Source organism: Bubalus bubalis, chromosome 8 (assembly GCF_019923935.1).
Source record: "Bubalus bubalis isolate 160015118507 breed Murrah chromosome 8, NDDB_SH_1, whole genome shotgun sequence".
Taxonomy (NCBI): domain Eukaryota; kingdom Metazoa; phylum Chordata; class Mammalia; order Artiodactyla; family Bovidae; genus Bubalus; species Bubalus bubalis.
Window position 1 is genome coordinate 46,905,920 of NC_059164.1, and position 27,672 is coordinate 46,933,591.

Sequence of the window (27,672 nt, forward strand, 5' to 3'; positions counted from 1 at the left end):
ATTCAACTTGTAACTCAATTTCCATGTCTTTGGATGCCCAAAAGTTTAAGCAAGGAATCCAAATGTGTTAGATAGGATATTACAGTATAATAAAGAATGAAAATTCATTTCACAGATCTGTACCAAACTATTCTAACTATTCAGTAAAGGAAACGTCCTAGAATTGTATAGTGATAGATTCATACCATCTATTTTCTTAGGTATTCTACAGTCCAGAAAATAGGCTTAAACTTTCAAGTTGCCCCATGCCCTTTCTTAATCATATGTATTTTCAGATAAAGGATTAAATCACCTTTCTGATTTGCTAGTTATTTAAACTGTAATACATATTGTATCAAACTGCTTAGACATGCTATAGATTCTTGATACTAATCATCAGGAAAAACAATTAAACGTACCTTTAACTTCTCACAAGAATATCTAAATAGATATTAGTTACAGGTTCCCATACAGACAATAGTTGTAATTACAGCTGATCCTTGAACAATGTGGGGGTTAGAGGCACCCCCTGCCAAAAGTCGAAAATCCAGTCAGCCTTACTTACAGTATTACTGTATTACTTACAGCCAGCCTCTGTAACCGCAATTCCTCTGTATCTGTGGTTCTGCATCTGCAGATTCAACCAACTGCAGGCTTGTAGTGCCGTAGTATTTACTACTGAAAGATACTCCATGTAGAAGTGGACCTGTGCAACTCGAACCTGGTTTTCAAAGATCAACTGTATAGCCTAATCTTCTATTCAAATTTCAGCAAGAAATTTTGAACTAAAAGTAAAACCAAAATACAAAATACACATTTTTTACCTCAAGAATGTAGTTCCATCCCTTTTCATTAAAGACATCATCTTGGAAATGCTCTCTGTATACCTCTTTGGCTTCTTGGATCTTCTCTTTGGTCACTACTTTACCTAAAAAAATAAACATCTCCTGTTTACATTTCTGAAGGCATGCTGTGAATTGCTGAGTTGTCATAGGATTAATGTCTCTAGCTATTTCACACATTCTATGGATTAAAAAACAAGAACTGAGAGGTTAAATGATTTACCCAGAGTCAACAGCAGAGTCAGAAAAGGAATCTGCATTTCCAACCACTCATAAGCAGAAGCATAAAAATTATGTGAAAAACAAATTTGCAGTAGAAGAGATTTTTATATGTGTGTATGTATATATATTTTAAATTACAGTAACAAATTCACTTCTAGGGAGATTTTTAAAAAAACCTGTGTTAATTTATACAGTCTTCAGATTTGAGAGTGAGCCTTTGATATGTGGTTTCCAGGTTAACCTGTTTACTTTATTCATAAAGTATATCTTTGGAGGCTGACAATCCAATAATTTTCACAGTTCCTACGTTGTTGCCACCCCCGCCCCCCATACACCTTTAGCTAACTTTATCTATCAAATGAGGATAATACCTACTTATAGCGTGGTTGTGAGAACTAAATGAGTTATGACATCTGAATAAAAGTTCTTAGAATGCTGGCCTATAACAAACCATATACTTTAGCTGTAATTAATAATAAATAACACTTTATAAAGCTTTTAAGCTGAAGGAAATTGAAGTGTAACATTAGTCTTTGGTAACTCTCTAAATAAGATCACTAGTAAACTTATTTAAAATATCTTGGGTAATTGTGTTGCAATGAAGTACTTTTGATATCCAAGTATATTTTCAATAGCATAACATATCTGAACTATCTAATTTTAAAACTGCCAATGTTACAGAAAAAATTATCTGCATAAAATTCAACTTAATCTGTATTCAATTCTGAGATTACTTTTATTTGAAAAGGTAAAAATGAAGTTTTCCAAAATGTATAGAAACCTTTGGAACTATTTCCCCAGCCTCCAAATGGACTTCCAAATAATAAAGTACAAAAATTATTTTGGGGATTCTGCTTCTTTAAAATGCATTTGAGACTAATTCTACAGTTACAAGTCGTTTTGAAACATAGGCCTTTAAGGTAAAACTGACTAGCATAAACATATTCTAACTGCTATCACAACTCAAAATGAGTTTCCAGGTCAGTAACAAATCCTTTATTTTGAATTAGTGACTAAAGTCTGCCAACAAACAATATGACTCTCAGAAAATTATTCACTTCTCTAAATTTATTCCCAAGCTTATTAGTTTCAGAAAATCTCTCTCATATTTAGAACACCAAGTACATACAAATTATACAATTTAATGCTCTCAAATTAACAGATTTCTAAAAATTTCAAAAGAACCCCTAATGTAATTAATATCAAAATTAGACTCTTCAAAAAGTTACTTCAAATAATAAAATATGACAGTATAGGAGAACAACTATGAAGAGGTATATGAAAACAGTATTTTAAACATATTAGGAAAAGCAATACCTTTTAAATACTTATGAAGAATGTACTGCAATCCATAAAATACTGTTTCCTCATATTTCACCTTCCTTATTTTCGAGTTTTCAGTCTTCTTCTCACGGCATTCAAAGTAGGAATAAACTTTGCTTGTGTTGGGTGGGTACTGTTTATAGTGAGTAACCTATATGAAAGAGAAATACTTGAATTAGAAAATACCAGAAGAACAGAATAACTTGAAATTATGTAAAAACTAGATAAAATATACTGATTTGCTATTGATAAGCTTCTTTTCTGGCGATAAAGAATAAAAAGTAAGTATCGTGCTTATTGTTGTTTAGTTGCTAAGTCATGTCCGACTCTTTTGCAACCTTATGGACTGTAGCCCGCCAGGCTCCTCTGTCCATGGGATTTCCCAGGCAAGAATACTGGAGTGGGTCGCCATTTCCTTCTCCAGGGGATCTTCTCCATCCAGGGACTGAATCCATGTCTCCTGCATTGGCAGATGGGTCCTTTAGCACCGAGCCACCAGGGAAGCCCCATTATGATTAAGTTACTGTTAATACTTCGGTATCTTAAATTCAAAATCACAGGCGAGTATAAATTTTTATAAACAGACTGGATTTAAGGAAGTACATAGCCTCTATAGAACCAGACACTTGGGGAGAAAAATAAAAAAAAGGTATCTCGTTTATTCTTGGTGAACAGTCTTCATTTGGGAAAGAGAAGCAGCTGCCTGGGGGGATATACAACATACAAGAATGAACTGAAAGCAGAATTTGGTACTGTCACTATTTTACTATTTAAGTGTGGAATGCTCATCAAGTCAATAGTCAATGACTTCTTCAGGCTCTCCATCTGCATAGTGAGGTACTGGAAACGATCTCTTCTAGTCTTCATAGTGACACTGTGAAAACCTGGATGAAAGCAACAGCAGCAGAGTGGAAAAAAATACCCTGTTTTGTCATTTTTTCTCAAACCACCTCTGAATTGCAAAATATATGTCTATACAATTGCAACATTAAATCCTTGTGGATTTAAAGATATGAAGAGGTATTATTACAAATTTCTTTTCCATGAATTTAGGTAAGAGCCACTGTTGAAAATTTGTTTTTGTTTTCTGTGTTCATTATAATCTGAATTTATTACATTTTAATATGGTTACAATATTTTACCAATAAAAAACAACTGGAAGAATACTGTGTATTTTCCTATTTGAAAAAATAGGAATAATAATGCCTTAAAGCTTACAGATAGGGTGATGAGTCAGGGTAATGGTGGAATAAATGTTTGCAGATGAGTTTCATGGACGACTGCTGTGGACATAAACCATTTTCCCTGTTTACTTCTGATCTCAAGTTTCGGAAAAACTAATGTTTTCCCTGTTTGGCTGCACAATCTCAATCCAAGTAAAACTTGGCTTTAACCTAAAGAATCTTTGTGGCTTAACACAAAAACTCTAAAATGAATACAGAAAGAAAAAAAAGTCACAAATGTTTAAAATATGTTTCCTTTCTCATTGAAGCAACTTACAACTCTGTCTAATAGCCCCCTGATGCTGCTTACAGGTAACCTTGGAGGTGAATCTTTATTGTTAATATGTGGTCTGTTGCCTAAGTCAGGTAAGAGTTGGAACTTTCTGTTTTGCTCATCTATGCATCCCAGGTGATGCAGTGGTATAAAGAAACCCCTTGCCAATGCAGGAGCTGCAAGAGACGCAGGTTGGATCCCCGGATCAGGAAGATCCCCTGGAGATGGAAATGGCAACCCGCTCCAGTATTCCCACCTGGAAAATTCCATGGGTAGAGAAGCCTGGCAGGCTATAGTCCATGGGGTCTCAAAGAGTTGGACTGAACACACACAGGCAGTTATCTATATATTACAAGGTATATGGAGGCTTCATCAAAACCTAGCATAGGGACTTCCCCGGCAGTCCAGTGGTTAGGATGCTGTGCTTCCACCACAGGGGGTATGGGTTTGACCCCTGATCAGGGAACAAAGGTTCCTCATGCTGCATGTGTGTTAGTCACTCAGTCATGTCTGACTCTCTGCGATCCTATGGACCCTAGCCTGCCAGGCTCCTCTGTCCACGGACTTCTCCAGGCAAGAATACTGGAGTATGGTGCCATTTCCTTCTCCAGGGATCTTCCCAAACCAGGGATTGAACCTGGGTCTCCTGCACTGCAGGCAGATTCTTTACTGTCTGAGCCATCAGGAAAGCCCACATGCTGCATGGTGAGGCCAAAACAAAAACAAAAAAACCCTAGAAGTACATGTCAGTTTTTTAAAGTTAGAACTCAGGGGCTGATGCCAGTGTAAATTTCAGATTTAAAAAGTAGTTCAGTGAAGTGGCTAATACAGAGGCTGCTGCTGCTAAGCTGCTTCAGTCGTGTCCGACTCTGTGCGACCCATAGACAGCAGCCCACCAGGCTCCTCTGTCCCTGGGATTCTCCAGGCAAGAATACTGGAGTGGGTTGCCATTTCCTTCTCCAACCCAATACAAAATCCAGAGCAATTAAGTCTATTAGCTGATTCATTAAAATGCAAAAACATGCATATGTATATATAGGCATGATAATCACAGTAATAAATGATTACTACTTTACTTAAGAAACTGGTTAGAAAAAGATATCACCATTTGAAAATGTACACAAGATGTATGTAAAAATGAAAATGTCCAGTTTACAATCTAAGTAACTCCAATTTCCTTAGTGGGAATAAGCAGTGAGGTGGGAGAAAAGTCAGCTCTGATGAAGTAAAATTTGAACAAAGATTCACAGTTGTGACTCAGTAGTTATTGGACCTTCTTCATAGTTCACATACTTAATGGTGCACCTTTAATAGTTTATAATAGTTTACTTTTTCTATATCAGATTTAAAAGTATTAGAAGGCAAATGAATTATTTTCTTCCTCTGAGTAGACCAAGCAGTCAAAAGCTAAATGGAAATGTACCTAAGCTATTTAATTCCACCTTGGTTTAAAAGTATAATACTAAAGATTTTCCATCCTACAAATACAGTTCCTGTTATGGACAATAATGAAATACGTTTATATAATTTTAAAGCTTTACTTCAGTTGTGTTCTTTAATTATGGTACTTAAAACCTTTGCGTAAGTATTCAGAATGTCTCTCTGAAAACAAACATTAAAAATACAAAGTTGTCTAGGCTTAGTTAGAAATGACGTATGACTTCTAAAATCTTTGGAGAAACTTAAGAGAACTGTTTAAGAATTCAGCTAAACAATCAGCAAACTCTCTGGCAATTAACTATGGAACAATTTACTATCAACCACTTACTAACACCCAATATATCTGAAAAGAATAAAATACAATAGTATGTTCAGATCTGTTTATATACTGGCATATACACTGTTTAAATGGGAAAAAAATTTTTAAACAGAGCTTCTTAGTAAATATTTTCTAAAGTAGCTAATTTTAGTTGTGCTAAGTTTACTGTGCTCTTCATTTTACTAAAAACTTCATTTCTGCTAAACTTGTCACCCTGAGCCCCTTGGAACTTTTATCAGAAAAGGAGATGATATAGCAGAAATTCAAATCAATAAATTTTTATTTTATAAACAGTTAATTCATTCACAAATATATACTCTACCTGCTGTGTAATCAGGCACTGGTTCAGATGCTAAGGATGGGGAAGTAAAATAGACTGACATAGTCCCTAGTCTCACTGGGCTAGTGAGGGCTCCTGCTACTGCTGCTGCTGCTAAGTCGCTTCAGTCGTGTCCGACTCTGTGCGACCCCACAGACAGCAGCCCACCAGGCTCCCTCATCCCTGGGATTCTCCAGGCAAGAACACTGGAGTGGGTTGCCATTTCCTTCTCCAAAGCATGAAAGTGAAAAGTGAAAGTGAAGACGCTCAGTCGTGTCCGACTCTTAGCGACCCCATGGACTGCAGCCTACCAGGCTCCTCTGTCCATGGGATTTTCCAGGCAAGAGTACTGGAGTGGGGTGCCATTGCCTTCTCCAAGTGAGGGCTGAGAGATCATAACATAATTTCAGAGCTAGATGGATGCTATGAAAAATTAAGGCATGGGAGACTAAATAGGAGGCCAGGAAGGCTTCTTCTGAGATAGTGACATGTGAACAAGATCTAAATGACAAGGAAATAGGAAATATTTTGATTTCAGGGTCAGAACAGAAATGAAGACCACTGTGGTTGGTGCTTAGAGAATGAGGAGGAGGGGGTACATGAAGTCAGAGAGAGATGCAGGGACAAGATCACATAAGACTCACAGGCTACCTCAAGTGGGGAAGCCACTAGTATGCTTTAGGCTAGAGTGATTATGATCTGATTCACATTTGACAAGCCTGGCAGAGGTGGAGAGTAGATTACAGGGTGACCTGAGTGGATGCAGGAGTATCAGTTAAGAGACTATTGCCAAAACACAGATCAGGTGAGAGATGACTCAATATCTTTGAAGAAGTAGGCTGATAGATTTGATTTGGGAATAAAGAGGGGGAGAATTTTATGATGTTGCCTAGATTTTTGGCTTGAGCAACTGAGTGAATAATGGTGCCATTTGCTGAGACGAGGAAAGGCATGGAAGGACTGGATAGGGAACTCAAGAGCTTAGTTTTAAGTATGGTAAATAAACACTAACAAAAAGCTTCATAATATTCAAAATTAAGTGACCTGCCAAAAGAGCGCTCTTAAATCATATTGTTTTTCAGCACTGCCTTGAACTTCCACCACTTGAGAAAATGGCTGTACAATAAATTTAAATTTATAAAATGAGAAAATAACCAATTTCTCTTAATATTCTCCACAAAGACTACCCCTAAAAATGTTTCTTAAACTGACATAGCCTTCCTGCAACTAACAGAATCCCGCCAGCACAGAAATATATGTGTGATGAAGAACAGAGACACAAGGGAAAATGTAGCTCTTCTAATAAATCTAAATTTCAGTTATGTGGTTGATTTTACTTCATGAAAAAATAAGCTTCTAAAAACTGCACTCCCAGTGTCAATTAACCATGTATAACAGTTCAAGAGAAATATGAGAAGTATTTCAGTTGCATAGAGTTTTTCTGTGAGAGCAAAGTATACTTTTCTCCTGAGCTTCTCTAGATTTCCTATAAGGTTGACATAATATATTTCCAAGAGCTTTCCTCCCACATTGGTATCACATGACCAAAGGTAACTACTACTAACCTACTTTCACAGTTATAATCACTAAGAAATAATCACAAGCCAACATTTCAACACTAGCATGTGTATATAAGAGCATATGGAGTAACAGACTCAAAGTCACAAATGAAGCTATGTTACCTGTGTAATATCTAAGGGCACTCGTAAGAGGCACTTATTAAGACTCTCTACCTTTTCAAAAGTAATGAGCCAGAAACAGCAAAAATCATAACGGATTTTTTCTTCTTTTCAATATTATTCAGGATTTCTCAACCCCTGTCCTTCTGTTGCTCCAGAAAATAATTCATTGCTATTTGGCTTATGAAGCACTACTAACATCAAAATACAATTTAAGGATTTGGGGATTACATTATTTTAGTGAAGGGGAGAAACTGTAAAACCAGCCATTATCATTATGCTGCCTCTTCCCTTGACTCTGGTAGAATTCCTAGTAACTTGCACCTTTTCTTGGCACACCTTTAAGAGAGATTTCATAAACTGACAAAAAGGCTATCAGTTTCTGGTATTTTTGTTTTGCAAGATACTCTACAATTATTACTGGCCTCATCCAGTTTTTCTATGAAGTATATTCATGATTTACATGTAGGATTTTATTATTTCTGTTGCCTGGGTTTTTCCTGTAATTCATAATATAAAACTTACTGGGAAAACGCTATCCTAAGAACGCACAGGTGCTCTCTGACATACAAACTGCAGCAGGACCACACTTCTCACAGGGTTTAGGCTGCCACTGGAGCTGTTTTAACCATACTTAAGTGTCCAGAATTGGTGGAGGAGAAGCAACTTTGAAAAACAGGGAACAGTTCAGAGGAAGACACTGGTAGCTCAAGTCTGAGGCAGGACTAACTTACCCACAGGAATGATTGTCATCTAGCCCCAAATCTTTAACCCCAAAATGCCCAAATAAGATTTGTTATTCTGCCACTAATGAGGAAGCAAGCTGTTTTTCAAAAAGCTACCTTGGGTGCTTAATGACCATACATAAATCATACAGCCTTTTGTAACTTTTCTAAAATCAACTTTCACCCATCTTAGATTGTAATGGACATCTTTTGTCTTTTATAATACCTCAGTTCAGTTCAGTTGCTCAGTCCTGTCCAACTCTTTGCGATTCCATGGACTGCAGCATGCCAGGCCCACCTGTCCATCAGGAGCTTACTCAAACTCATGTCCATCCAATCTGTGATGCCTTCCAACCATCTCATCCTCTATCATCCCCTTCTCCTCCCGCCTTCGATCTTTGCCAGGATCAGGGTCTTTTCAAATGAGTCAGTTCTTTGCATCAGGTGGCCAAAGTATTGGAGTTTCAGCTTCAAGCATCAGTCCTTTCAATGAATATTCAGGACTGATTTCCTTTAGGATGGACTGGTTGGACCTCATTTCAGTCCAAGGGACTCTCAAGTCTTCTCCAACACCACAGTTCAAAAGCATCAATTCTTTGGTGCTCAGCTTTCTTACAGTCCAACTCTCACATCCATACATATGAGTACTGGAAAAACCATAGTTTTGACTAGACGGACATTTTTTGGCAAAGTAATGTCTCTGCTTATTTAATATGCTGTCTAGGTTGGTTATAACTTTTCTTCCAAGGAGCAAGTGTCTTTTAATTTCATGGCTGCAGTCACCATCTACAGTGATTTTGGAGCCCCCCAAAATAAAGTCTGTCACTGTTCCATTGCTTCCCCATCTACTTGCCATGAAGTGATGGGACCCATATAATACCTAATGGGTCTCTAATATTTATTAATTAATGGATGAAAATGTGTTGAATTCAAGATAACCAGTTTAAAATGACCTTTTGAGAAGCAACCCACACTGGACAACACATTTCATAACTTATGTGTCTGACGTGGTTTAAACTGTAAATTGCTTAGAGATTTCTTTCTTGCACTGCATGTTATTTATTTTTTCCAACTGAGTCTGAATTGACAACATCTTCCATTTCAACCTGCTAACAGGTAGAATGTTCAGAAATGGTAAAACTCTGCTGTAGTTTGTTACAGACATTATCTATATAGAAGGGGAAGAAGAATGGAATAGAAATGAATCTTTTACTGATTCATTTAGTTGGAAACTGATCAGTGGCCATCCCAGAAATAAGTGGGAAAAAAAATGACTTATTTCCTTTACAAAAAAATGTTCCAAATACTATTTTAGCACCGCAATGGCTAAGGCCAGCCCCAATGCACCTTTCCTTAGCTGGCTTATTAGCACAATGTAAATATAACCCAGTAGATAATTTTCTTTAAACCATTTTGAAAATATAAGTGGTTAACACTTAAGTGTCCTTTTCATTTGTAACAAGAACCCAGGATGAAAACAGAAGAAACAACCACATTCATCTATTTCCTTCGTTCATCATTATGTATAATGAAGTAAGAGATTACAGAAATGAATACATATTTTAAATGCCCCTTTAGTCCAAATTGTCCTGAACTGTCTGGAAAGGATACAAGCAAAAACAAAATTTCTACATGTTGTCATGTGCTTGGACATTATTCTATCTACTTGCAAAATACCTTTCTAGAGTGCCTAGACAGCCAATTATCCTTACTTCAGTTCTACCCACCCCACCCCTTGCAAAAAAACCAAATCAACAATTTAGCTTGTTCTGTTCTGTTCCACCAATACAACCAAAGCTGCTAGCTCCCTACTTTAACTGGCCAACAGTATGTAAGTACTGATAAGGATGTGTATATAATCTTCTCAGGTAATTTCCAAATAGAAGTGTAATTTTACTGCTTCTAGACTCAAGATTACCATTGCTGTCTCCTCTTCATCCAAGAAGATTAAAAAAAAAAAGCAAAAATGATAAACAGGCTATGCTGCTAAGTCACTTCAGTCGTGTCGGACTCTGTGCGACCCCATAGACAGCAGCCCACCAGACTCCCCCGTCCCTGGGATTCTCCAGGCAAGAACACTGGAGTGGGTTGCCATTTCCTTCTCCAATGCATGAATGTGAAAAGTGAAAGTGAAGTCGCTCAGATCTGTCTGACTCTTCGTGACCCTATGGACTGCAGCCTACCAGGCTCCTCCGTCCATGGGATTTTCCAGGCAAAAGTACTGGAGTGGGGTGCCATTGCCTTCTCTGAAACAGGCTATAAGTACCACCAAAAATGTAAGGAAAATGAAACTTAAAAACTAAATTGCAAGTGTAAAATACACAATTTATTTTACTGACTGCTGCAAACCACTGGTATAATAAAACATCAACCTGACTGAATCCTCTTGAGGGTTTTCTTGGGAGGGAGGGTGGGAAATGAAACATGTTAGTTACTAAGATGATAATCTTCTTAAAAGGTTTTATATTAGGAAGGGGATAAATACACCAACCAGTCTGACTTGAAATGGACAGGAATAAACTTTATTAAATAGGTACAAATTCTAATAGTGCTGTTAAGTATGCCTAGCTAGCAGATTAGAAAACTTTAGGGTAACCACTCTTACCTTTCATCCCAGGAAACTGATGTTAAAGCAATTTTACATTCCTTATATACAATAGCTAGAGGAGCCACAAACTAAAGAAGCTTGCACACTGTTTTGTTTTTAAAAGTTAAAACTTACCTTTCTTGTTATTAATACATTAAAAAACTTGAAAATTATTTTAAAAATTTAGTTAAGGGGATGAAGTTTTAGAAAACTGTGAATGTGACCATTCTAAAATCACTATTAAAAACACTCAAAATACCATGAACTAAGTAACCACAAGAGAAGCACAAGTAAACCATCCTTGATAGCACTATGATCTCCTTGCAACTGTGTAGATTTCCATTTTAAAGTTCCATTTAAAAGACCACTCCTTAAAGAAACTTGGTTCTACTTTAATAACCCACCTTAATTATCAAAAGTAGAATCTTAAACCAGCTAGGAAAAAAAGTTAAAAGAGAGGTAAAATGGGATTCTCGAAAATACTGGAATATTTAAGAAAAAAACTAAAAGTAACAACAAAAAATCTGAAAACATGCTTTAATCGCTATACTCCAAACTACCATGCTGCTCAAGTAAAAACTGAAACTTATTTTGTGAAAGTGGAGTTTTCAGTCTGACATGTCATTTTTTAGGTGTCCTGGATACCAAAGCTTGTTAGCAAAGTATAATCCAGTTTACTTCAAATTTCCCTTTAACTACTCTTCCCTTTATTAATGTATGTGAGTTTCAAATAAAATGATCGGGACACCTATACATACAAGCGTCCAATAGCCATAGTAACAGAACGCTGTGTCCTCTCAACATGTTCTCTAGGTTAACTACAGTTTTTTTTAAACTTCTTGTGTTTCACTTTCCTTTTCACAGAAATCACAAAGTGGTTCTAATGGAATAAAGGCAGATCGGCCTTTGCAACAGACGATGAGGAGTGTGAGTGATCACCAGACGCAAGGGAGTTTGAAACCGAGCCCAATGGAGTGGGACTGGGGAATCGAGCAGGGCTCCCCGGAACAGACAGATAAGGGTCCTCCGCACCCGGGCCACCGGCAGAAGAACGTGGCTGGCTGATCCAGCAGCCCTACTAGACCTCGCCCACCCCTTCCTCGAGGAGGGACACATCTGCCGACTAAGGGGTGAGCTTGCTTGACTCAACTCCGCGGGGGGAACCCCACTTTTCAAACCTGACTCCCTCTTTCCACGGCGGAATCCCAGGGGCCGTTACCTAACTGACCTGCTCTCCTCAGGCAAGCCCTAACCAAGGCCGGCCCTGCCTGGCCCAGGACCAAAAGGCCGCACTCCTGGGGAAGGCGTGAGCTCATCCAGTGACGCCCCGGCCGTCGGCCCGCTGAGCTGCCCGGAGCTCCGGGCGGCGAGTGCGGGGAACCGGTTCGGGCCCGCCTCAACCCCTCGCCGCACCGCCCCAACCACGCACCCCCCAGGCCCCGCCTCCTGCCGTCCATCCCTCCATCCCTGCTCCATCAGCCTCCTCCCCAACTGCGGCGCCAGCCTCACCTGCCCCATCCCGCCCGCCGCCGACGCCGCTTCTTCCCTCGGGGCTTCCCCAGCGCCGAGACCCCCCCCCCAGCCCGGCCGCCCCCGCCCCGCAGCCTCGCGCTGTTCCCCGACGCACCCTCTTCCTCCCCGAGTCTCTACCTTGTATGAGTCGGTGGCCAGGAGGATATTGAACTCGGCTTCTGCCGCAGCATTCATCTCGGGCGGGAGCGTGGGGGCCGCGCGCCGCGAACTGCCCGGCGCGGCTGCGAGGAAGGAGAAAAATGGGCTTCACCGCGCTCCGTTGCTTAAGTCACCGATCGGTCGGAGGGGGAGGGTAAGAGGAGGGGGAAAGGGAGCGAGTAGGAGGGGCCAGAGGAGGGCGGTCCCGGGAGCCGTGACGCGACGAGGGAAGCGGCGGCGGTGGAGCGGCGGTGGAGGCGGAGCGCGCCGGCAATCTAGGGACTCCCGGCGGCCTCCTCACCCCGGCTGCCCGCCCCCGTCTCATCGCTCCGCTGGGGACGCGAGGGGCGGGGTGAGGCCGCGCGTGCGCAGATTGCAGGGGGCGGGGTGGGAAGGACGTGAGGCACGCGCCTTTCTCGGAGACGCCCACCCCGGGAAGCCGGAGGCTGAGGGGCCGCCCCGGCCCGTGACCCACGCGCACGCTTGGCTTTCATTTCCCGGCCCTACGCTGCGGGGCGGGGGCGGGGCCGGGAGGGGGGCGTTCCCAGCCTCGCCACTCCTGAGATTAGCCTGTTCTCCCGCCCCGCTGGCACCTTCCTATCCTTACCCAGTCCTGGCCCGTTTTCTGAGTCCTCCTGAAGTCACGCCACTGGCTGGGGGCTGAGGAGCCTCCCTCTGTCCGTCTCCCCGTCCCCCTCGCGCAGTTCCTCACCTTTGTCTCTGGCTCAGATTCAGGATCGAGCCTTTTGCCTTCATCCCTCGTGTCTCTCCTGGTCCTCCTAACCGTCTTTAAAATCTGGAGCGCTGCGCTGAGGAACAAGGGCTGAGGGGTTTGCTAACCTGACTCATCGGCTCCACTTTCCTCCACCTCTGTGACTGAGCTCTTTGATCCTTTGAGGATGTTTTGACTTTTCCCGAGAAAATAGCCTGCACCCAAATTCGGGTGTTGAATTCAGTCCCGACAGACAATCAGAGGATAAGACCCAGTTGAGTCTAGTTTGCCGAGGAGTAATTGGCAACGGGCCACAGTCTTTGACAGGGTGCGAGACTGACTGGTGTCATCGCTGTAATCGCTCGATCTTGGGAAACGGGTTGGCAAATGGAAATACAAAAGCAAATGAAACGACGTCGGATGACTTCAGCCAAACGTGAACCATCCATTTGCGTAGTTCTCATACGTGGTTGCATTTTTGCGTAAAACTGATTTCCTTTGTCCCTATGATTAATAGTTTGTTTTTAAGATTTAGGTTTTACAAGACACAGGTTACCAGGGGAAAACCAACTTAATGAAAACTGGTACTTGAACTTTGCAATTGTCGTTCAAGTTAGTGGAAGTCTCATTTTATGGAGGGTAGAGGTGGAGGCTGTGAATTGAGAGAGATTCATTGTCCGAACACTGCTGCTGCTGCAAAGTCGCTTCAGTCGTGTCCGACTCTGTGCGACCCCGTAGACAGCAGCCCACCAGCCTCCACTGTCCATGGGATTTTCCAGGCAAGAGTTCTGGAGTGGGTTGCCATTGCCTTCTCCGGTCCAAACACTGAGGCCTCTTCAATTAAAAGCAACTTCAGTCCAGACTATGTCTCGGAGTTAGTACAGATTCCTGACAATAGCCTCCATCTATAGGGAGATTCAGTAAAGGCAAAGATTACAGACGTGGTGAGATATCCCTAGGTGCTTACCAAGGTAATGAATAATACTAATGCATTTAGAATTATTTCAACAACAAGGTTTAAAACAAACGAGGCTTTTTTTGGTTGACCTAACATGTTTACTAGGGAAAATTACTTTCAAAACTAAATTAATATTAAAATACTAAAAATTGTATTTGGGGAGATTATGTTATTAATATATTAAAGAGTACAATTCAAAGAAGAAAAATGATCCATTTTGCTCTTAATTTGGACCTTTCTTCCTTCATTCATTTAAAATTTCTATAACCTATTTTACTTAAATGACAAATGCTTTTGCATAGCTTCCTGGAATCCATGGATGTATAACTGACCATTGTTCTGTGTGTGTGTGTCAGGGGCGGGGGGGTGGGGGGGGGAATAAAATTCTGATTACAAAGTGGGCTTTGTTTATGGTAGCATAAAGTTTAAGCTTCAGTCTTTGAATTGAATTTACAGTTTTAAGGTGAAAAGGCTTAATATCAATGCAAGTAAATATGCTATTAACATTGCTTGTTGAATGCAGAAACAGTCATAAGGCCTGCACTCAGCAGCAACTTGAACACAGAGCAGTTTCCAGAGGATAAGAGGAAAATGAAGTCATGTTACCAATAGAAAAGGCTCCATTTGTCTAAGGTAGAATTAGGCATCAGGGGTATCAGACTGCTAATGCAGGAAATGTGGGTTCAGTCTCTGGGTCGGAAAGATCCCCTGGAGAAGGAAACGGCAACCCAGTCCAGTATTCTTGCCTGGGAAATCCCATGGACAGAGGAACTGGTGGGCTGCAGTCCCTGGGGTCACAAAGAGTCGGACACAACTTAGCGACTAAACAACAACAAATATGTAACTACATGGTTAAGCAGGACCAATTTTTAATTAATTAGGATTTAGAACTATGAAATTATCACCAAATACAAAGTAAAGATTTCATTTTCAAGTGTCCTTCCGTGAAAGACAATTTAATAGCTAGCATTTAGTATATTTATCAAGTAGCATCAGTCAGTCAGTCAGTTCAGTTGCTCAGTTGTGTCTGACTCTTTGTGACCCCATGAACCGCAGCACACCAGGCCTCCCTGTCCATCACCAACTCCCGGAGTCCACCCAAACCCATGTCCCCTGTGTCAGTGATGCCATCCAACCATCTCATCCTCTGTCATCCCCTTCTCCTCCTGCCCTCAATTTTTCCCAGCATCAGGGTCTTTTCCAGTGAGTCAGCTCTCCCCATCAGGTGGCCAAAGTATTGGAGCTTCAGCTTCAACAACAGTCCTTCCAATGAACACCCAGGACTGATCTCCTTTAGAATGGACTGGTTGGACCTCCTTGCAGTCCAGGGGACTCTGAAGAGTCTTCTCCAACACCACAGTTCAAAAGCATCAATTCTTCAGCACTCAGCCTTCTTCACAGTCCAACTCTCACATCCATACATGACTACTGGAAAAACCATAGCCTTGACTAGATGGACCTTTGTTGTCAAAGTAATGTATCTGCTTTTTAATATGCTGTCTAGGTTGGTCATAACTTTCCTTCCAGGGAGTAAGCGTCTTTTAATTTCATGGCTGCAATCACCATCTGCAGTGATTTTGGAGCCCAGAAAAATAAAGTCAGCCACTCTTGCCACTGTTTCCCTATCTATTTGCCATGAAGTGATGGGACCGGATGCAATGATCTTAGTTTTCTGAATGTTGAGCTTTAAGCCAACTTTTTCACTCTCCTCTTTCACTTTCACCAAGAGGCTCTTTAGTTCTTCACTTTCTGCCATAAGGGTGGTGTCATCTGCATATCTGAGGTTATTGATATTTCTCCTGGCGATCTTGATTCCAGCTTGTGCTTCCTCCAGCCCAGTGTTTCTCATGATGTACTCTGCATATAAGTTAAATAAGCAGGGTGACAATATACAGCGTTGACTTACTCCTTTTCCTATTTGGAACCAGTCTGTTGTTCCATGTCCAGTTCTAACTGTTGCTTCCTGACCTGAATACAGGTTTCTCAAGAGGCAGATCAGGTGGTCTGGTATTCCCATCTCTTTCATCTCCAGATGGTCAACACTGAAATCAGATTGATTATATCCTTTGCAGCCAAAGATGGAGAAGCTTTATACAGTCAGCAAAAACATGACCGGGAGCTGACTGTGGCTCAGACCATGAACTCCTTATTGCCAAATTCAGACTTAAATTGAATAAAGTGGGGAAAACCACTAGACCATTCAGGTATGACCTAAGTCAAATCAAGTAGTATCAGTTCAGTTCAGTTGCTCAGTCATGCCCGACTCTTTGCGATCCCATTAACTGCAGCATGCCAGGCCTCCCTGTCCATCACCAATTCCCAGAGTTCACCCAAACTCATGTCCATCAAATCAGTGATGCCATCCAGCCATCTCATCCTCTGTCATCCCCTTCTCCTCCTGCCCCCAATCCCGCCCAGCATCAGAGTGTTTTCCAATGAGTCAACTCTTTGCATGAGGTGGCCAAAGTACTGGAGTTTCAGCTTTAGCAGCAGTCCTTCCAAAGAACACCCAGGAATGATCTCCTTTAGGATGGACTGGTTGGATCTCCTTGCAGTCCAAGGGACTCTCAAGAGTCTTCTCTAACACCACAATTCAAAAGCATCAATCCTTTGGCGCTCAGCTTTCTTCACAGTCCAACTCTCACATCCATACATGACCACAGGAAAAACCATAGCCTTGACTAGACGGACTTTTGTTGGCAAAGTAATGTCTCTGCTTTTTAATATGCTATCTAGGTTGGTCATAACTCTGGAGATCTGAAAAACTGTTTCTCATAGGTCTCCACAACATGACAAATAATGATAAAAACAAAGACTCAAATGGGCCCCCAACTTTGTTCAAAACCCAGGATTAATCTACTATTCCTACCAAATAGCTAGTCGAAGCAGGGTAAATTGGGCATCCAGCCCCTTGTTTATTTCCTTCTGAATGTTATAAAAGGCCTGAAACTCATCCATTTGATCAAGGTGGTTATTCCTGCACCACTCCTATTTCCACACACCCCTCCATTCAGCCTTGGCACACTTTTGTATTTCAAAGTTGCCTCAGGTATTCTAATCAGACCTGAGTTCACCTCAGTAACAGTGGAGAAGTAGGTGAGGAACTCACCCACCTGGAACTCCTGACAATGGTTATCCATCACGCTTTATAACTTTCTCCAGCCTTACAAGCCACAACATTTGTTAAAAATGTTAAAGAGGAAATTTTAAATTAAACTTAGACCTTTTCTTATTTCTTTGGCCCTTTGGGACACCTCAGAGTTCTAATTTGTAAGGAAAATCCATTATTTATAGAAGCACACGGGTTTTCATGAATCTGATTATCAGTGCTCTTAACTCCTGAAGCACTCTTTAATGGCTCAGTTTGTTGGATCTGCTGCAATCACATCAAGACACACACAAAGCTGCTGAGTCTTAGTCTACAAGAATAGAAATGATAACAGTAAGTGTAACACGTACAAGAAGAATTAACACACATACATGGATTATTCATAGACCTGCCATTACAAAGTGTTCTGGTATACTTTCTATTGTATGCTTGTGATGACTATACTACACTCTCATAACCAACTATTTGTCTGGACAAAGTACGGAAAATGTGTGCATGTTATAATACTATGTGTATGAATTTGGATATCATAACTACTTATAAATTTTGCTGATGGTCACTTTCAGACTCAATGGCCAAAATTAGTGACAGAAAATAAGACTGTTAGAATTAGACTGTTGAGATCTTTCCATGCAGCACTTTCCTAAGAAAGGTTTATCACTGATGGTAATATCAGGTGCATATTAGTGGTAATCAGCTATGCATTTTTATGTCAATTATTATGTATTTATTTTTAATGATTTTTAGCAAAATATAACTAGTACATAGTAATAGTACTGCTGCTATTGCTGCTAAGTCGCTTTGGTCGTGTCCGACTCTGTGCGACCCCATAGACGGCAGCCCACCAGACTCCCCCGTCCCTGGGATTCTCCAGGCAAAACACTGGAGTGGGTTGCCATTTCATTCTCTAATGCATGAAAGTGAAAGGTGAAAGTGAAGTTGCTCAGTCGTGTCCAACTCTTAGTGACCCCATGGACTGCAGCCTACCACGCTCCTCTGTCCATGGGATTTTCCAAGCAAGAGTACTGGAGTGGGGTGCCATTGCCTTCTCCGAGTAATAGTACTAGTATAACTCAATTTGTTTCTTGGAAATTATTACTTAGGATGAGGCTAAAGTCAATGGACACTTGGACCGGTGAAATTTGTTATTTTTCTTGCCTTTCTTAACCTATCAGCTGTTTTCATCTGTAAGGTTTTCTTGAAGTTAAATGTGAAAGGCTACATACTATATGATTTCGTTTACATAAAACTCTGCTGCTGCTGCTGCTAAGTCACTTCAGTCGTGTCTGACTCTGTGCGACCCCATAGACAGCAGCCCATGAGGCTCCCCCTTCCCTGGGATTCTCCAGGCAAGAACACTGGAGTGGGTTGCCATTTCCTTCTCCAATGCATGAAAGTGAAAAGTAAAAGTGAAGTCACTGAGTCTTGTCTGATTCTTAGCGACCCCATGGACTGTGGCCCACCAGCCTCCTCTGTCCATGGGATTTTCCAGGCAAGAGTGCTGGAGTGGGGTGCCATTGCCTTCTCCAGGAAAGGCAAAACTAGTGTGAAAGAAAGCAGATCAGTTCTTGTCAGAGCCTGAGGCTAAAGGAAGTCAACTGCAAAGGGGCATGAGGAAACTTTTTAGGGTGAAGGAAATGACATGTGTGGTAATAATTATATAACTGTTTACATATGTCAGAATTAATTGAATTCTGTGATGAATTAATTGAATTCATCATAAAAGTGATGAATTTTATTGTATATATATTGTACCTCAAGAAAACTAAAGACAGGTTTTCTTGAAGTCATTTAAAATATTTCCTCTCTCTTTTTCCCATTTTGTTTTCTTATGTTTCTATTTCCATGTTCCCATTTTACTTTACAGATTTGGGAGATAAGCACCATTTTGCTCTCCTTAGAGAAAGGATAGTTGTTAGGACAAAAAAATTCAGAATCTGTATGGAAACACAAAAGACCCCAAATAGCCAAAGCAATCTTGAAAAGAAACACAGAGTGGGAGGAATCAGGTATCCTGATTTCAGACTATATTACAAAGCTATAGTAATCAAAACATTATGGTACTGGCACAAAAACAGAAACATAGATCAATGTAACAGGAGAGAAAGTCCAGAGATAAACCCATGCACCTATGGTCAGCTAATCTATGACAAAGGAAGTGAGAATATACAATGGAGAAAAAAACAGTCTCTTCAATAAGTGGTGCTGGGAAAACTGGACAGCTACATGTAGAAGAATGAAAGTAGAACATTCTCTAACACCATAGACAAAAATAAACACAAAATGGATTAAAGACCGAAGTGTAAGACTGGACACTATAAAACTCCTAGAGGAAAAAATATAATACTCTCTGATGTAAATCGAAGCAATATCATTTTTGATCCACCTCCAAGAATACTGAAAACAAAACCAAAAATAAACAAATGGAACCTAATTAAACTTGAAAAGTTTTGTATAGCAAAGGAAACCATAAAATAAAAAGCCAACCCACAGAATGGGAGAAAATATTTACAAATGAAGTGACAGAGGATTAATCTCCAAAATATACAAACATCTTATGCAGCTTAATATAAAAAACAAACAACCTAATAAAAAAATGGGCAGAAGACCTAAGTAGACATTTCTCCAAAGAAGACATACAGATGGCCAAAAAGCCCATGAAAGCTCAAAAAAAAAAAAAAAAAAAAAGGTCAAAAAGCTCAGCACCACTAATCATTAGAGAAATGCAAATCAAAATTACAATAAAGTACCACCTTATACCAGTCAGAATGGCCATCATCAAAAATATCTATGAACAATAAATACTGGAGAGGGTAAAGAAAAGGGAACTCTCCTACAGTGTTGGTGGGAATGTAAATTGGTACAACCACTAAGGAGAACAGTATGGATATTCCATAAAAAACTACATAAAGAACTTCCATATGATCTAACAATCTCAATCTTGGGCATATACCTGGAGAAATCCATAATTTGAAAGGATACATGTACCTCAATATTCATTGCAGCACTATTTATAATAGCCAAGACATAGAAGCAACCTAAATGTCCATGGACAGAGGAATGGATAAAGAAAATGTGGTACATATATACAATCAAATATTACTCAGTCATAAAAAAGAATGAAATAATGCCACTTGCAGCAACATGGATGGACCTAGATATTATCATGCTGAGTGAAGGAAGTCAGACAAACACAAATAACATATGATATCACTTATATGTAGTTTCTTAAAAAAAATTGTACAAAGAAATCTATTTACAAAACAGCAATAGAGTCACAGACTTAGAAAATAAACTTATGGTAACTGGGGAAAAAGGAGGAGGGAGGGATAAATTGGGAGTTTGGAATAGACATAGTCATACTACTATTATATAAAATAGATAACTAATAAAGGCCTACTATGTAACACAGGGAACTCTAGTCAATACTCTGTAATGACCTATATGGGGAAAGAATCTAAAAAAGAGTGAATATATGTATACATATAACTGATTTACTTTGCTATACATCTGAAGCTAACACAACATCGTAAATCAGTTATACTCCAATAAAAACTTTTTTTTAAAAAAGAAAGGATAGTTGTTGAATTTGCTGAACATTTAAAGAAACTTGATGTCAAAAGGAGTTTTTTGCTATTGAGTAGGAAGCAGGAAAAGGAATCAGTTCCAATATGATTAAGTTAAATAAGAATATAAAAACACTAGGCTTCCCTGGTGGCTCAATTGGTTAGGAATCGGCCTGCTATGCTGGAGACCTGGGTTCGATCCCTGGGTTGGGAAGATCCCCTGGAGGAGGGCATGGCAACCCACTCCAGTATTCTTGCCTGGAGAATCCCCATGGACAGATGACCCTGGCAGGCTCCAGTCCATGGGGTCACAAAGAGTCGGACACAACTGAGCGACTACGAACAGCAGGTATACATAGTTATGTACAGAGAAGTATGAAGACTTCAAAAGGAAATGTCACATTTTTCTTTGTCCTTTTCCAAAGCAGCTATGAAATGACTGGGTTCTGGAGTTGGGGGAAATAAAACGATATAGGTAGTTAATTCATTATCCCCAGTATATTAAGCATTGGATTGTTACGTCAAGATAAAACTGCATATGGATATGACTCTTAAGTGCAGGAACAATTTCTGGGGAACAATGAAGGCCTGGATAAAGATCAACCAGCCCCATAGCTGAGTCACTTTGCTGAACAGCAGAAACTAACACAACATTGTAAAGCAACTATACTCCAATTTTTTTAAAAAAAGGCCCATTTAGCTGTCACACTAAAATGTTTAAAAAAAAAAATCAACTGGCCCCAACCCAATGTCCACACCCTGGACTTTTTCTGTACCAAGAACTGTTCCACCTGTGAAACCTTAAGTTACAGCCTTGTTTCCTCTGGTCAGTATATCTTGCCTTTCTAGTTCACTCACTCATCCTCCTCCTAGGGCTTTGTTGCCCAGCATTTACCCAAGAGGACTTCACTTTCTTCCTTATCTAGACCTAGGCCCATTCCTTCCACTGTCAACATCATCTCTGGCTCCCTTATTTCCTAGCTGGCCCCCAGAAACTTACTGTTTTTGCCCTTAGAGTATTCAGGCTGCTGAGCACCAATAGGAAACATCACACCACCATGAGTCTATCATCCAGAACAGGACAATGTGATGCTGCCTGACAATCCTTTTATTCCCCCCACTCAGCATTCTTTCCCATTTTGCTCAGCATTTTTGGAAATGTTTACCTCTCTCCTCAAACTCCTTAACCCCAAACAACTCTCTCCCTTTAGCAGGTGATAGAGTCCCCTATGTAAGAAAAACCAAGCCATCAGTAGGAACTCCCTATAATAGCTTTTAAGAGAAGAGGTCTGTTTTATTTTAGAGGTCTATTCTCAGAGCCACGTGTAGTGCCAGGCACATAGCAGGGATTTAGTAAATAGTTATTGACTGAATGGAGCTATTGCTATCACCAACAAAAGCAGGATGGGTGGGGTGGTAGATTATATTGCTTGCCCGTGTTCAAAGCCCCTTGTTATTGCATTGTTCACCCTTATTTAAAGTCCCTCTTCTTTGTTCTCATCCTATTAAACTCATTCATGACCAAAGGAGTTTTTAGCCATGAAATGTGGACTGAGCTGATGTGCACCACTTCCCTGCAGAAGCTTTAAGAACTCAGATGTGGTTGCCATTCTCTTTTCTTTCTGCCACGAATACTGCAGGATTCCAGACAGGCACTGAGCCACAAGGCTAAATCCTGAAATGTGAGTGACACAGAACCAAATCAGAGCGAACAGGCTCTGGATGTGTAGTGGGAGTGAGAAGTCATTTTTCTTTTTGTAAACCCGTGATGATTTTGGAGGCTGTTACTGAAGCATAACTAGGTTGATCCTGACAGATATAAGCTTCCACACATCTTTTCTTTCTTGTCCAGGCTCAAGGAAAGAGGTGCCTCTCCTACCCCAGGTTAATCTCCCTAACCTGTTCTCTGGACCCAACCCCTTCCCACCTCACCACCCCACCCCCCATCTCCTTAGGTCCCATTCCTGTTAGTCATCACCCTCTCTCTCTTCTAAACTTTCAAATGCTTTATTTCTGCTGACTTCTTAGCATGCAAACCTAATTCAGTACCTTCCATTTTAAAACTAAACCAAAAAGACCAATTTCCTTTTCCAGAAAAAGAGATCTACACCTCCCTTCTCTACTTTGTTTAGTCTATGTGGCACTGATACCTCGGCCAGATACACTGTAAGACCCAATGGTTATATTTCACAAATGTTGGCTAGTAACACCAGTAAAAACAGATTTAGTTTCTTTTCTTCATTTAACCATTATCCCTCTTGTTTTTCCCCATGACAACAGAGTGAGAGTGTTTTCTCCAAAGAAAGTCCGAATCTATTATTTCACAGTTCCATCTGCCTTGAAACAGGAAGAAACCACCTGTTTAAAGTTTATCTGACTCTGGACTAGTTACCTCTTTCTTTCCCAGTGGTGAATTTTCCATTCACCTACAGGACCTGTTAATCAGAGGCTAGGAAACATTTTGGACTCCATCTTTGTCCAGGGTGTTTAGTTCAGTTCAGTTGCTCAGTTGTGTCTGACTCTTTTTGATCCCATGGACTGTAGCACGCCAGTTTTCCCTGTCCATCACCAACACCCAGAGCTTGCTCAAGCTCGTATCCATTGAATCGGTGATGCCATCCAACCATCTCATCCTCTGTCATCCCCTTCTCCTCCCGCCTTCAATCTTTTCAGCATCATGGTCTTTTCCAATGAGTTAGTTTTTTTGTATCAGGTGGCCAAAGTATTTGAGTTTCAGCTTCAGCCTCAGTCCTTCCAATGAATATTCAAGACTGATTTCCTTTAGGATTGACTGATTTGATCTCCTTGCAGTCCAAGTGACTCTCAAGTATTTTCTTCAACACCACAGTTCAAAAGCATCAATTCTTTGGTGCTCAGCTTTCTTTAGGGTCCAACTCTCATATCCATACATAACTACTGGAAAACCCATAGCTTTGACTAGATGGACCTTTATTGGCAAAGTAATATATCTGCTTTTTAATACACTGTCTAGGTTTGTCATACCTTTTCTTCCAAGCAGCAAATGTCTTTTAATTTCATGGCTGCAGTCACCATCTGCAGTATTTCGGAGCCCAAGAAAATAAAGTCTGTCACTGTTTCCATTGTTCCCCCATCTATTTGCCATGGAGCGATGGGACTAGATGCCATGATTTTAGTTTTTTTAATGTTGAATTTTAAGCCAGTTTTTTCACTCTCTTTCATTTTCATCAAGAGGCTCTTTGAACTAAAGAACTAAATGAACTGTCCGGGATGTTAATCCTGGGGCAAAAATCAGTACCAAAGAGTCTGTCCCCATTTTTCATTGTGATCTGCTCTAAAACCTAAAATTCTGAATAGGGTGTATGGACTGAATTCCCCACAGATATTTCATACTCTCAGTTGCATAAAAGGAAATTGATCTGCTCTTCAAATTCATCTAGACTCAGTAAGAATGAACAGGGGTGCTACCCTGAAAACTGAGCAGCATGTCTCTTTATGTTATTTAATTAAAGTAATCCAATTTAATTAAAGCCCATGGCACTTGCCAAGACTTTAAAATGTTCTGTTCTTCTGAACCACATCTATGATACAATGGACACTTCTATAAGAAGTCATTGTTCTAGATTTCCTTTTGTTTTTCCAAGTCACACCAACCTTGTGGGATAATCAACAACTTAAGAAACAAACAAAATGGTTTAGCATTTACAGTCTTCTCTTCTCCTTCCAAATTATCCCAGCTCCTCCCTTCTCAAGGTTTCCAAGAGACTCATTTCAATACGCTGATCACTCTTGGATTTGGGGGTCATTCTCTCTACTCTTTGCTCTGATGAATAGTAGCCTCTTCCAGCCTGCTTGTTATCCTTCTGCAGCCACATGTCCTGCAGTTGTGCTCATGTGATGGCTTTGTACTTCCATAAATGGTAGTATGGGATTAGTCTATTGCCCACTAATGATTACAACTTGTAATATGCCTTTAAAAAGAATTCTGGTTTTCATCATCCTCTCATCTCAGATACTTGGAACAACTTTCCAAGGGTTTACCTAGAGGATGCTGGCATGGTACCATCCTGTTTTAATAAAAAGACCTCCCCTCACTTTTCTCAGATAGGGTACTTTCGGTTGCAGGAGTGACACAATTGCTTTAAAGGCGGCTTAAGAAATAGGGGTTTAATTTCATCTGCAACAGGAAGTCTTGGGGTAGGTTTTTTTTAAAGTGGGTTCAGTAACTCAAAAATATAGAGATTCCTAGCTCTTTCTCCCCCTCCCCGTTATCCTCAATGTGATTAAAGAAGTGTTTGTGTCACACAAGTCATGTGATGATTGCCATAGCTCTAACAATCACGACCTCAAGCAAAAACATGCAGAAGGAAGAAGAGAAAGTGGGGTTTTGTTTCATGTGCACCTCTCTCTTATTAGATGAGAAAACCTTTCCCAGAAACCTCCAAAAGACTTTCCGTGGGCCCTACTGGCCAGAGTTGTATATATCTCCAGGATCTAGCTGCAAGGGAGAATACAAAGGTAAGAATGTTGGCATATCCAGTTTCTGGAATAGGAAGAAAGCTCCACCATCAAGGAAGAAGGGGGTTAGAAATGGAACTATCATATGATCCAGCAATCCCACTCCTGCGTGTATCTGGAGAAAGTTCAGTTCAGTTCAGTCACTCAGTCGTGTCCGACTTTGCGACCCCATGGACCGCAGCACGCCAGGCCTCCCTGTCCATCACCAACTGCCGGAGTTCACTCAGACTCATGTCCATTGAGTTGGTGATGCCATCCAGCCGTCTCATCCTCTGTCGTCCCCTTCTCCTCCTGCCCCCAATCCCTCCCAGCATCAGGGTCTTTTCCAATGAGTCAGTTCTTTGCATCAGGTAGCCAAAGTATTGGAGTTTCAGCTTCAACATCATTCCTTCCAATGAACACTCAGGGCTGATCTCCTTTAGGATGGACTGGTTGGATCTCCTCGCAGTTCAAGGGACTCTCAAGAATCTTCTCCAACACCACAGTTCAAAAGCATCAATTCTTTGGCGCTCAGCTTTCTTTATAATCCAACTCTCACATCCATACATGACTACTGGAAAAATCATAGCCTTGACTAGATGGACCTTTGTTGGCAAAGTAATGTGTCTGCTTTTTAATATGCTGTCTAGGTTGGTCATAACTTTTCTTTCAAGGAGTAAGCGTCTTTTAATTTCATGACTGCAGTCACCATCTGCAGTGATTTTGGAGCCCAGAAAAATAAAGTCTGCCACTGTTTCCACTGTTTCCCCATCTATTTGCCATGAAGTAATGGGACCGGATGTCATGGATCTTGGTTTTCTGAATGTTGAGCTTTAAGCCAACTTTTTCACTCTCCTCTTTCACTTTCATCAAGAGGCTCTTTAGTTCTTCTTCACCTTCTGCCATAGGGTGGTGTCATCTGCATATCTGAGGTTATTGATGTTTCTCTCAGCAATCTTGATTCCAGCTTGTGCTTCTTCCAGCCCAGAGTTTCTCATGATGTATTCTGCATATAAGTTAAATAAGCAGGGTGACAATATACAGCCTTGACGTACTCCTTTTCCTATTTGGAACCAGTCTGATATTCCATGGTATATTACTCAGCCATAATAAGAAAGAAATAATGCCATTTGTAGAAAATGGATGAACCTGGAGATTATCATATTAAGTGAAATGAGTCAGAAAGAGAAAGACAAATATCATATGATATCACTCATATGTGAAATCTAATTTTAAAAATGGTACAAATGAACTTATTTACAAAACAGAAACAGATTTACAGGTATCAAAAACAAACTTATGGTTACCAAAGGGGAAATGTAGTGGCGGAGGAATAAATCAGGAGCTTGGGGTTAACATACACACACTACTATGTATAAGACAGATAAGCAACAAGGACCTACTCCATAGCACAGGAAACCCTACTCAATATCTGTGATAACCTATATGAGAAAAGAATCTGAAAACAGAGTGGACAAATGTATTTATATGCATAACTGAATCACTCTGCTGTACACCTGAACCTAGCACAACATCATATATCAACTACATGCCAATAATTTCTTTTTTAAATGATCATTGTGTGGGTGAAGATAATAATCTTCGTATCAGGTACCTCAGGTATCTCCTGTATCAGAGAGACTTCATTCTCTGTCTACATGAAGGAATTTGTATCTAGACTTGGCCTCTTCTGTCTCTTTTCTTACTAGGGGGTAATAATGTCACCATTCCAGGGAGTTCTATCATTCCCAAAGTTCTCTTCATAATTTCTTCCAATAGCTTGAGGTGATCTTAAGTAAAAAGAATTCCTAGTTGCCTTCCTGGTACTCAGAATCAACCTGAACAGGATATGCAGGTTAAAGTCCTGTTTCTGCCACCCTTCCTCCCATCCTTCCCCCACCTTCCCCAACTTTGCTGCTACTGCTAAGTCACATCAGTCGTGTCCAACTCTGTGTGACCCCATAGACGTTAGCCCACCAGGCTCTCCTGCCCGTGGGATTCACCAGGCAAGAACACGAGTGGGTTGCCATTTCCTTCTCCAATGCATGAAAGTGAAAAAATGAAAGTGAAGTTGCTCAGTCATGTCTGACTCTTAGCAACCCCATGGACTGCAGCCTACCAGGCTCCTCCATCCATGGGATTTTCCAGGCAAGAGTACTGGAGGGGGGTGTCATTGCCTTTCTCCCCCAGCTTTGCTACTTTAAAGCAAAAAAAGGCTGTGTTTACTTCCTTTGCAGTCTCATAAAAA

General features: G+C 40.6%; 1 protein-coding gene across 3 annotated transcripts in view; it reads right to left on the reverse strand.

Moving 5' to 3' along the window:
- Positions 1-27,672, reverse strand: part of NAMPT (nicotinamide phosphoribosyltransferase) — a 387,332-nt gene that overhangs the window by 25,668 nt on the left and 333,992 nt on the right. For all 3 annotated transcript variants that reach the window (XM_006042817.4, XM_044946592.2, XM_044946593.2), the window contains 3 exons: positions 12,583-12,686; positions 2,361-2,517; positions 804-907 (listed from right to left, as the gene is read on the reverse strand). In XM_006042817.4, coding sequence (XP_006042879.3) covers positions 804-907; positions 2,361-2,517; positions 12,583-12,686 — 365 coding nt within the window. The remainder of the gene's footprint in view (positions 1-803; positions 908-2,360; positions 2,518-12,582; positions 12,687-27,672) is intronic.